Here is a 13,031-nt window from a genome sequence, read left to right as displayed (position 1 = left end):
TAGGGTTAACAGTTTGACATGAATTTTAAAATCTAAAAAGTGGAGAGACTAAATTCTAAATTTACAAATAGTACAAGGACTTATAACATATTTTAACCTAAATTTTATGATATATTGAGTTCAAAACTCATTAATTTCCCATGTATTTAACTAGATTATCAAAATATAAATAATAAAAAATCATAAATCCTCTCAAAATAATATTTATTGCTCTAAAAAATAATGAATTTTTAATAATTTCATAATTAAGTTCAAATCTGATGGGTGACACTAATTCAATACAACACATTAATAGTATTTGAAATTCTATCACACGCGTATAAATGTGGAAACCACATATTTAAAACATAGATTTGTGTTTAAAAATAGCATACAATAAATAATGAAATGTATAATTTGAAACTAATTAATAATAACATATAAAATAAAAAATTTTAAATTAAATTGTAAGTAAAACGAAATTTAAACACATAAATACATCAAATTAATATTATTAAATGAATACAATTATTTATTATGGTGTCATCAATCTTAAGTTAATGCCGAGTTAATTTGTATCACTATCTCAATCAACAATATTATTAATATATATAATTGATTGAGATAACACATGTGTATAATAAAATTAAAATATATAAAAATGTTAAAATAAAATTTTGATTTAGTGACAAATTTAGGGTTTTATTAATCCAACTTACATGCATTATAATATTCTGTATATTTTTATTAATTTTTTAAAATGAAAAATTAAAATACACTCGAGATATTAAAGTAATTTCGTTAGGACTCAGAGCTGATATAATTTGGGTGCTGACAAATATGGGCCTTCAATTCAACCCGTTAAACGTTGACGGCAACCGGGTTTGACACGAAAATGTGAAAACAATCCCACGAATAAAATATTCGACTTCTTTAAAATTGGTGTATTTCAGATTGGGTTTAAAAATTAAGATTTTGAATTTATTATACCTTTCAAAAATTATATTAATTTAATTCTTTTGATTAGTACAAGTACAATGGTAATTTTTAATACAAATAATATATGTCTGTAATTAAAATGAAATATTATAAAGAATAGTGAATTAATAATCGGAATATTTTTAAATTTAAATTAAATTATATCTGAATAAAATTCATACATACATATGACGTTAAACTTGAACATGAATTTTACGTATCAGTGACTTTAATTCGGTTTGACCAAGTTTTTTAAATTTTTTGAATTATCAATAATAATTTGGTCCAACCTTTTTTTTAAGGTTGGTCTAATTTTTTGTTTTTTCATCTAATTTTTATTTTTTTATTTTTAGACTTATTTTAAAAAAATAGACTTTATTTTTTGGATTTTGTACATTATTTGATAAAGTTTAAAAATTTCACAAATATTTTTTAAAAAATAATTTTCCAAGTAAATAAAATATAATAATGACTCTTATATGATATTTTGAAAAAAATATTTTTATATAGAAATTCTGAGTTATTTTTATTTTAAATATAATTTATTTTACATCATGAAAATTTTAAATTAATTATACACTAAACAAAAAATAGAATTCGATTTGATTCTTGTAAGCACGGTCTCTTTTTTTAATTTAAAGGCAATCAATATATAAATATAAAGAATTAATATATATATATATATTGCCACCTAAACTTGTCTATTTGTACTTAGTTGGTATTTTTTACCTAGTTGGCACATAAATTTATATTTCGGTGACCAAGTTGATACATCTACAATAACATCATTAGGTTGTGCTGACGTTGCACTGATAGCCAATCTAGCAATGGCACAGGATAGCCTCTCAGTAGGCCACATGGTAAACATAAACAATTGTTTTTAAAAAAACTTTAAAATATATAAATTAATAAAAATGTATATTTTTTTCACATCAAGAATGAATTCTATATTTAGATAACCATTTGTCTAGGTTGATTCCACGTATGGTTTTAGCAATTTTATATATTTTAAATTTTTGTAAAATATTAGCTTTAGGTTATTATTATTTTTAAAAATATATTAAATATAAATTTATAAAAATATATAATGCTAGTAATATTTTTAAAATATTTAAAATTTATGAAAATTAAAAAATACATAAAAAATATAAAAGAACTAAAAAGCACGTCTAGGATGAATTTGGACAACCAAGTGTTTAAGTTTATTCTTGATGTAAAAAGTTTTTAGTTTTTATTAATATATATATTTTTAATTTTATTTATGTTTGGCACGTAACATATTGAGAGGCTGTCACATGTCACCATAAGATTGATTATCAATAACACGTAAGTACAATTTAACAGTATTGTTATAGAAACCCCAACTTGATTAACGAAATACAAGTTCAAGTACCAACTAAGTCTAAAAAATTAGATACCTAAATACAAATGGACAACTGTAGGAGATAAAATATGTATTAACCCCCAATATAAATTAGATAGGTTACACTCACTATATTGGTGAAAGAAAAAAATTATGAAAATAAATATATTTATTTTTAAAATTAAAATACTAAATACTCATTGGAGTATCAGTTAAGATTTATTTATTGATTTAATCATTTTTTTTCAACGTTTATTCATTGTTGGTTAATAACCCCAATGATTATATTTAATATGCGTATTATGATAGAAAATAGAATATTCAATTCATTTTTCAGGTTTAAACCTTAGTATTCTATTTTAAAATAATTTTTTAAAAGGCATAAATACTCTTGAAACAATATTTGTTATTTTATCAGTTGGAATTCAATTAACTTGTGTCATCAATTCAATCAAAAGCTTTATATATTAACTATATTATGACACATATGATGTGTGTAAAAAATTTAATGCGAAACATATGTTTATAAAACAAATATATAAAAGCAAAATGAAATTTTAGTTGAAATGGCAATTTTAAATATCTAAAATATATATAAGGTTCTAATTTTTTTTTAAAATAATACGGTTTTAGTTTAAATTTCATTGTGTATACTTTTTTCTTGATTTTACATAAATATATGAAAAAATAAAAGCACTATCATAATTAATAATAGAGAGAATATTTGATATATTGTCGGTGCACGTGCATAAGTTTTTGATACCATCAATAATTAATAATATAACATTTCATTATTAAATAAAATAAAAGGTAGTGGAAGAGTTACAAATAAATACTAATATTTTTATTTGAACAAACTTAAATAATAATTCATTATAAATAAATACTAAAACCCTAAAATCTAAACCTACCATCCTAAACACAAAGAGTTATTAATATTTATTTATTATAATTACAAAAATATTTAAATAAAATTATTAGCATTTACTTTTTAAATCCTAATATTTTTTGTTTAATTTAATGATGAAGTATCGTGCTATTATTTTTTTTATACAATATTAAAGGTCGGGATGAGGTCACATAGTTTTAACATGAATTTAATAAATATTTAACAAGAGTTTTAACCACCCTTCTATATAAGTAAAAACAAGTGTGGTGCTATTATTTAATGATAATATATTAAATCAATAATAAGCTAAACGTTATCCCTTAATAATATGATTTACTTTGTTAAATAATGAGTTATCCAATTGAATGAATTAAAAAATTGATGGATGTTAATTTGGGTGCCGACAAAAAATTGACCTTCAATTGAAGCCATTAAATATTGACGGTAACCTGATTTGATACGTAAACGCGAGTCTACAATCCGACAATAAGTTTTTGTTTTCTTTTTTTTGAATGTCGAGAATAAAAATACTTGGCTTTTTTATATTTTGTTTATTTCAGCTGCGATTTAAAATTTAAGATTTTTTATTTATTATACCTTTTAAATTTTAAATTATTAATGAGTATTTGGTATATTGGTAATATTTTTTTATTTTAAAAATTGACATACATCACTATTTTTAAAATAATTATTTAATGTTAATTAAGTTTTAATTTAATTAGCCTGAATATTATTACCAATGTAGAAGGATGTGGGTTCGAGTGAGTTGAAGCATATTATTCTTCTATTTACGGGTTAGAAAGGTGCTATGGATAGTTTTAAGCATTGTGTTAAAAAAAGTAGATATGATCAAAATCTATAATAAAATTATTCAAAAACAATATTTTTTTAAAAATATTATATTATACCTTTTTAAAAAATTGTTTATCAAGTCTAAAAACCAAATAATTTTCCTTTAATTCTTCCCCGTTATAAGAATAACTATATTAATAAATACAAATAATATATGTGGAATAAATGTACTTAAAATTAAATACTACAAAAGGGGCTAATAATTAAAACATTTTCTCAATATAAATTTAGGAAGAATACACTTATATAAATTTAGGAAGAATTTACATAAAATAATACTCGAATATGAATCATTAAAGACGTCAATTTAAAACTTTTGATGGAATTAATAATGATATTATTAATATTAATATAGATACTAAATATGAGTGGTGATCACTACGACAATTTTTTACTACTCTTCTTAACATTATCATTTTCAAATTTTAAATTTCTTAACATCCTACCTGACCCACCACATTTGAAAGTAGTATTTATTATTTATAATTTTTTTAAAAATTTCGCCATACATCCTTTAATCAGTAAAATATCCACAGTAGCACTACACATTCATGGCATGACTTAAAAATAAGACATGGCATAAATACTTGACAACTAAAAGAAGGAAATCTTTCAAATCCCAAATTGTGATTTTTTCTACGAATGTTCATGTTTTTAAGAAATATTTTAAGTTTGAGACTTCGTTATACTAAAATAAAAATTTTATTTAACTTTCATGAATCTTAATTTATGATCATTATCTAAATATCAATTCATTCATTTAAGTCCATCAACTAAAAAAAATTAGGTGTTGTGCTCTTATTTCTATATAGAAATGTGACAAGTGTTTGTGATACTCCTCACTCAACTCAGTCATTAGATTCAAATTTGTGACATCACGTTATGTTGCTAAAATAACTCAAACTAATTTGACATAAAATTACATAATTAAATTCATATTTATCAATCCTAACAATTAAATCATTTATCATATCCGTACACATATATTCATAGTATACAAGAATCTACTTCATCTAATTACGGAATTATGCTAGGTTAAATTCAAATTCATATTTACCATTTTGCATAACACATTCCATTCAAAGCATTAAACCATCATCTTCCATTTCAACATCCATGATCACATTACACTTCATATAATTTAACTCACATTTTAATTCATTAATACCCATTGAACCAAATGAAACAAATGACTTTATTATGACATAAAACATTACAAGCATACGTATTTAAAACTCAATTTAACATTCTATTCGCATAATAAATTTCAATCCATTAATATAATACTCATAAATTCTAATTCAAATACCGAACCTTAGAACATTGATATAATAGTCATTCCATTACTATCCTTTTCAACATTTCCACTATTTCGGGGATGCCATGATATCTTTCAACTATGGTATTGATCATTTTTTGGTATAGTGTCGTAGTATCTTTCAACTAGGGTCTTACCGATTCCAGTTTAATTCCATAGTATCTTTTAACTATCATCTTTTCCTTTGCGATTATAATGCGATTATATCTCTCAATCATGGTATTTCCCTTTTCTCAAATCAATGAATCCAATCACCAATTTATAGATATGCATAAATAAGTATCAATTTACTTTTAGAAATAAATAAATTATTTTAATTAAATTACGAACTTACCTCGACTAAAACAATTGCAAAAACAAAACTGACGGTTAGTCTGAAACTTTAACTTTTCCTCAATTTAAATCTGATTGGTTCGTTTCTTGATCTAGATAGTAATTTCATTCAATTAATACAATTCCAGAACTCAAATAAATAGTTTTATACAATTAAGTCCTTCCAACATCATTTTATAAAATTACCCCCAATATTTTATCTTTTTGTAGTTTAGTCCCTAAGCCCGAAACTCACAAATTAACCACAATTAATGAAAAACCATATTAGCCGATTTCCTAGAGGTTTATTATAGCTCATATTTCTCATCATTTCACACTATTTTCAATGAGTTTTACTATTTAAACAATTTAATCCCTATTCATAAATATAAGAATGCCAATCAAATGTATACATAGAAACATGGCATGAGTATCGAATAATTAAATCATGAGTCATTAAATCTACATAACCAAATTTCTTGCATATCAAACTTGTCAAACTTGTTAGATTGCACATATTTCTCAAATAATTGGGTATCCGAATAGTCCCGGGTCACTCATGGCCACTAGTCAAATAATCCCGGGTGTCCATAAGGTTATCCCAAGCGCCACTTATGGCCGCTAGTTAGGTTAGAGCCCAAAGGCTGAGCGCAAACAAAGCATCAAACATATAACCACAAAAATACAACCATGACATTCGAGTCTCAGACTCGTTTCAACTTGCTTATCATTCCAGCTAAAATATTAACTAATGAGAAGTGACAGTCTACTACCTTGACATTCTGACCTTTTCTTATTCAAAAATCAATAACTCTTAATATATAACTCTAAATCGAGCACCATTTGTTTTAAACGAAACTAGACTTTTGTATGGTTATAGGGATATAAGGCTCACTTCCTATTTTATCTTGTGAAATTTTTTGTGATTTTTCAAAATCACAGCTAAATTTGTTTTATAAGGATTTTGCTGTCAGATTTTTATGACCTTTCAACACTAAAAAATTCATATCTTTTAAAATATAAATCAAAATCGACATTTGTTCTAAATGAAACTAGACTGACCCATAGTTACAACGATATATAGATCACTTCTTAATTATTTTTACAGAATTTATGGTGAATTTTCAAACTTACTATTCATGTAATAATCTATTTCTAGCAGATTTCACAAACTAAGTTTTTAGCTTCATTTTAAATCATCCAAACAAGATTTCCATCCAAAGACATATAACATGCATGCATTATCATACAAGTATCATATTTATAACTTATCAAGAAATATAAGAGAGTTAGAGGGTACCACCTTGATGGAAGAACACCAACAAAGTTTCTTGCCTAGCTCTCCACCACTTTGCCTTTACCCTTAGCTTTAGAAAATTCACCACCCTCTTTAACTAATAACCATGTAACATACAAGATTTCCCACAAAAAAAAGAGTTGATAGGATGTAAAAATACATACTTTAAATAAAAAAATAAAGTATCAAAAGATGGGTAGAGACTTTCTTAAACTCAAACCCTTCCAAACACTTAAAAACCTCCACCTTCATCTTTGAAGAACATAGATATTTTTTTCTTCCATGGAACTTTTTAAAAGAAAAAACAAAACTAGATCAAGATCAAGATCCTTACCTTTTTTGAGATTTGGAGAATGAAAAACAAAATAGTGAGAACTCACTCAAATCTCTCTCCCTCTATATGACTTGCTAAGGAAAAATAGATGATGAAGAGAAGAAAAAATAAAGAAATGTAAAAAGAAAACAATAACAATAGGGTGATTATAGTATAGGAAAAAAATAAGGACAAATCCATTTTATCCCATACCTCAATTTACCAAACCATCTTTTCTCATTAATTGGGAGAAAATTTTTATTCAAAAAATTGGTAAAATCACCATATTAGCCATCCATCTTCCCCTTACTTCACACAAGCTTCTCAACATCCTTAATTTCTTATAAAAAGGTCCAAAATTTATCCAAATTAATTATGACAAAAACCCAATCCCAAAATAAATTTATCCATCGCCAACCCAGGTCAACACTCGAACGTTGACTTGAAAATTTGGGGTCGTTACATACGGTCCGATATACCTTGGACTCAACTTTCCTTTGTGACCAAAATGTAATACATTTTTTCACAGTGACACTTTAAAAAACACCTTATCATCAACTAAATTCTCAATATCCTTTCATTTCAAATTCGTAAACGATTTTTGTCGGTCTAATGCCGCTGTCAGTTTGTCTTGAGTTATCTAAACCTTATCTTCAGCTTCTTGAATCAAATCTGGCTCAACTAACTTTTTTCGCTTAATTCAGTCCAACACAATGGCGTTCGACATCTTTGACTATATAGAGCTTCATATGGAGCTATTTGGATGCTCAACTAGAAGCTATTGTTATATACAAACTCAGCTAACGGTAGGTAATGCTCCCAACTACCTTCAAACTCAATTGTACAAGCTCATAATATATCTTTTGGAACTTGTATGACATGTACAGATTGAACATTCGATTGTGGATGAGAGGTTGTTCTGAAATGTAACCTTGTACCCAGAGATTCCTATATAGTTGCTTCTAAAATCTCGATGTGAAACAAGGATCTCTATCTAGTATGATAGATACTAGGACACCGTGCAATCGGAATATCTCATGAATGTAAACCGTAGCCAACTTTAAAGTGTTCAGTCAGTCCTCACATATAGAATATGAGTCGACTTTGTCAATCGATCAACAACAACCCAAATGACATTCTTTTTCTTTACTGAGGTAAACAACCTTGAAACAAAATCCATCGTTATTTGCTCTCATTTTCACTTTGAAATTAAAATGGGTTCAAGTAAACCAGATAAAACCTGATGCTTGCCTTTGATTCTCTAACATGATAGGCATTTAGCCACATTCAATGATCTTTTTTTTCATTCTCGGCCACCAATACAATTCCCACAAATCACGATACATCTTCATAATTGCAATTTGTAATTTTTAGTAACTCACGTGACTTGTTTGTGGTATAAAGACTAGAAGTTTTTACTTATTTTGAAGAGGTCTTATCTATCATATATTTATAAACACGAGTTTGAAAATTTTTTTGAACTGACAAAATATCCTTTATTGTTAATTATATTACTAAATTGACATTAGAATAATAATTTGTTAGCTTATTATGTGATAATAATAAAAGTAATATTAATTAATATGATAGTATATTAATTTGAAATTAATTAACTCAGTCCTATCTTTTAAATTTTTTACTTAAAAAATAACATAATATATTATTAATTAATAAATATATAAATCTATAAAATCATTGAAAATAATTGGATAAATTAAAAATAATAAAAACCGAAGTTTTTAAATAAATACATAATATTTAAATATGATTTATTTTAAATATGATAATAATTAATAAAGTCAAAATATTTTTTTTATAATTGATAAAAATTAAATGTGTGAGATTAACATTATATACATAAAAAGATAATATCAATATATTGGTAATATAAATTATAACGTGAAAATTTATTTATTATTAATTTATATGCCCACATTAATATATAAAATTAAATTAAATATAATTTTTTTATAAACAGTAATTGCATCTTATCAAATTGATTCGATTCACTATAAATATTAACTCTACAAATAATAGGTCTTATATCTATTTAAGAAATTAAGATAAAGAAAACCAATCAATTAAGACGCTATTTAAAAATTTTAAAAAATAAACATATAAAATTATGTGTAATGCAAATGAGAGAATTAACTTTTTTACAAGATTTCGAAATTAAATTTATTTTTTATTTTGAGAATTTTATATTATTATATTAAAACAACTGAAAAGGCTAAAAAATGAAATAGAAAAGCAAGTAGAATTAAATGAAAGCCCAATAATGAGATTGAAAGTAAAGCAGACGTTTACCGCCTCTATTTCTAGCGGGTTTGGGTCTCGCCCCACTACTTTTTATATCACCGCCCATTCCTACTCTTCGTTTTCCTTATTTTCCGTCTGAGCTAGGTTTTAGTCCAATCTAAAGGATCCGCTTTTTCCGAAGCGACCATGGCCAACCGTACGGACCCGGCGGCGAAGAGCATTAGGGGAACCAACCCTCAGAATCTGGTCGAAAAGATCGTGCGCTCGAAGATATACCAGAATACGTACTGGAAGGAGCAGTGTTTCGGTCTGACGGCGGAGACACTGGTTGACAAGGCAATGGAGCTCGACCACATCGGCGGAACTTACGGCGGAAATCGGAAGCCCACTCCTTTCATGTGCCTCGTCATGAAAATGCTTCAAATCCAACCCGAAAAGGATATTGTCGTCGAATTCATCAAAAATGACGATTACAAGTTAGTTTTTTTTTATTTGCTTGTTTCAATTCCACCATTAAAATGAAAATAAGTATGATTAACTATTATGGGGAAGCTAATTTCAGGTATGTACGAGTTCTGGGAGCTTTTTATCTGCGTCTTACGGGGATCGACTCCGATATTTATCGTTATTTAGAGCCTTTGTACAACGATTATCGGAAAGTAAGGCGAAAATCACCTGATGGAAGTAAGTTCTTCTATTCTTTTTCAGTTCTTTCCCCCCTATTTTCTCCTTTTTGATTTCACTCTGTTTCTATTGTTGTATGTATTGGTTTTAACATTGGATGGATTTATTAATTGGTGTCATATTGGGTGATCTTTAATGTATCAGATTTCATGTTGACTCATGTTGATGAGGTTATTGATGAACTTCTCACCAGAGACTACTCCTGTGATATTGCTCTACCACGTATTAAGAAAAGGTAAGACTTTTTTATTATTTACTTGACTTGTTTGATTAATGTTATCATATTTGATTCTCTTATACTATAGGAATCATATATGTTAACGCAAATATGTTTATGTTCATTATATATCACCTCTTTGAAGATTAAGTTCATTATCTATCTTTTGACAGATGGACTCTTGAATCGCTTGGTGTACTGGATGCAAGAAAAAGCGTGCTGGAAGATGATTTTGAGGAAGAAGAAGAGAAGGATGAGATGGAGCAAGATGGTTTAGAAGAGGAGGTAGCTCATGAAAAGGTTTGTGTGGTTCTATTTTCCTTGCTAGGTATTCTGGTTTCTCCTTTCTGATGCAATTACTACCTTTTGAGCAGGATTATTACCGAGCGAGAAGCCCTGCTAGAGAGAGAGAAAGGGATTGGAGACGTGACAGTCATAGACACAGGTATGTTTGATTGGTTGCTTTTTCTTTGTTCATTCTTTATGAAATTCCTGGACAGTTGCACTGTTCATTGGGAGCCAGCTTTAGGATGTCATCAGATGGAAGGGCTTGAAACCTCTTTGGTGCTGCTGATTGTTTTATACGGAGAGAATTAACTAGGAGTGTTGTGTATTGGGTTGAGGGTAGAGGGAGAAATTGTACATTCTCTCGAAAGCATCTCATTTGAGGCCAGATAATAGTCATTTTTGGTGTGTGTGTGTATATATATATTTTTTCCAGAACTTTTGAGGATAAAACAATAAAAGAATATGAGAGTCCTAGTGTTTTCTCGTGATTATGAACACGCATCTACCATGCACCTAGCTTAGGGCTAATAAAACATAATGGGAGCCCTAGCATTTATTCCACATATGAACATTAAGATGAAGCTACCTCGGGGCTAATTTGGATAGTATCGTTTCGTTTTTATAGTTGCTTTTTCTGGTCACCATTTTGCAGCTTGGTTAGCTTTGTGACAGCTGACAATCTCCCTGCTTACTTTAACCATTTGACGAGTAACAACAATTACTTATTTATTTTCATGAGTGGAAGCTGTTAGTTGAGTACAATCCCTATTTGCATAGGCACAATTGCTCCAATGTTGTGTTTCCCTCTCGGCATTTAAAGCCATAGATGGGCTGAAAAGCTTCCTATACAAAATTTCCTGTGGTCCTGCCAGGTTTCTCTGCACTGACAGTGTGCAGCGAGAAGTATGATGGATCATACAATTTAGCATTAGCTTCATATTTAGGCTGATGATTTTCTCTTTTACCCTTCTAAATGTACTTCCAATTTGGCTTGCATTTACAAGGTAATGTTTTGGTTTGTGAATGATATTTTTGAGAAATAATATACTTTTTGTAAGCTAGCATTAAGAGACGCTAAAACATTTTTTAAAGGTTATTTGTTGACTTGCATGGCACTTTGAAATCTTGGATGGCTAGTCACTTCTGATTGTAATCTTTGGTGAAGCCTTGTAGATCTTGCATCTAATGTTCAAGTTATAATGGGTTCTACAATTCTTTTGTGACGTGTTTGTTATCTATTTGTCTTTGCAAACATCAATTTGAAATTGAAAAGAATTGAAGCATGTATAATGCATGATATTGATTCATCATGAAGTTGTGTCTACTAATGTTGAGTCTTAAGCAGTCTACAATTGTTTCTTTCCCTTTTCACAGGGATCGGGATTATGACAGAGATAGAGACTATGATAGAGAAAGGGGACGCGGCCGTGACAGAGAGAGGGACAGAGATAGGGATAGGGATAGAGATCGGTATCGCCTGAGAGAGGAAAAGGAGTATGGGTATGAGAGGGAGCGAGATAGAGAGAGGGAAGGTAGGGAGCGTGATAGGCGAGACAGGGAGCGTGGCAGACGAAGGAGCCGTTCAAGGAGTAGGAGTAGGGAGCGGAAGAGACATGGTCGCAGTAGTATGAGTCCGAGAAGGCATGAAGCAGAGGATGGTAATGCTCCAGAAGAGTCAAAGAAGAAGGGAAAGAAAGAAAAGAAAGAAAAGAAGGAAAAGAAGGATGATGGAACGGACCACCCTGATCCAGAGATTGCTGAAGCCAACAGGATTCGAGCATCCCTAGGTTTGAAACCATTGAAATTGTAAGCATGGTAGATGTTATATGCGGCAAGATTAACTATTATATCATATGAAGGTACATTGGTGTTGTTTTGGTATGTATTGTTAATACAAAAGCTATGCGGGAGTTGGAATCAGATGATGATGGCCATCTTACTAATATTTTTCTCGTTACTATTTGTCTATGTTAGTATATTTGTGCTTAGAGCATCATTTGTTGTTCTTCTAAAGGTCGCTGTATACTTTTGATAGGGAATTAGAGAAATTCTCATCACTTGAAAGAGTATTCAAATTCAAAAGATTTACTTAACAAAAATTCATTTTTCAAAGATGTTACCAACATTTTGGTAGATTCACGGATAAATATAATGTTTTGTTTTCATTTTATGTCTATTTTTCTCCAAGAAAAGTATTCAAAGTTTGTTATGTGATAATTTTTTGTTTTTCAGTAAAAATGAGAATGTCCAACATCTTCATTCCTGGCCCAGGCCAAAACAAT

The 13,031-nt window shown here is 28.4% G+C and overlaps 1 protein-coding gene across 1 annotated transcript; it reads left to right on the top strand.

The window, feature by feature from the left end:
- The first annotated feature begins 9,540 nt into the window (after positions 1-9,540).
- LOC107896863 (pre-mRNA-splicing factor 38) lies at positions 9,541-12,669 on the top strand. The gene is made up of 6 exons (XM_016822160.2): positions 9,541-10,036; positions 10,123-10,244; positions 10,389-10,479; positions 10,635-10,761; positions 10,836-10,906; positions 12,124-12,669. The coding sequence occupies exons 1-6, from the start codon at positions 9,747-9,749 to the stop codon at positions 12,557-12,559; spliced, it is 1,137 nt and encodes a 378-aa protein (XP_016677649.2). The 5' UTR covers positions 9,541-9,746; the 3' UTR covers positions 12,560-12,669.
- The last annotated feature ends 362 nt before the right edge of the window (positions 12,670-13,031 follow it).

Source organism: Gossypium hirsutum, chromosome A10 (genome assembly GCF_007990345.1).
Source record: "Gossypium hirsutum isolate 1008001.06 chromosome A10, Gossypium_hirsutum_v2.1, whole genome shotgun sequence".
Classification (NCBI taxonomy): domain Eukaryota; kingdom Viridiplantae; phylum Streptophyta; class Magnoliopsida; order Malvales; family Malvaceae; genus Gossypium; species Gossypium hirsutum.
Note: the sequence above shows the minus strand (reverse complement) of the source record. Positions and strands in the feature narration are given on the sequence as shown.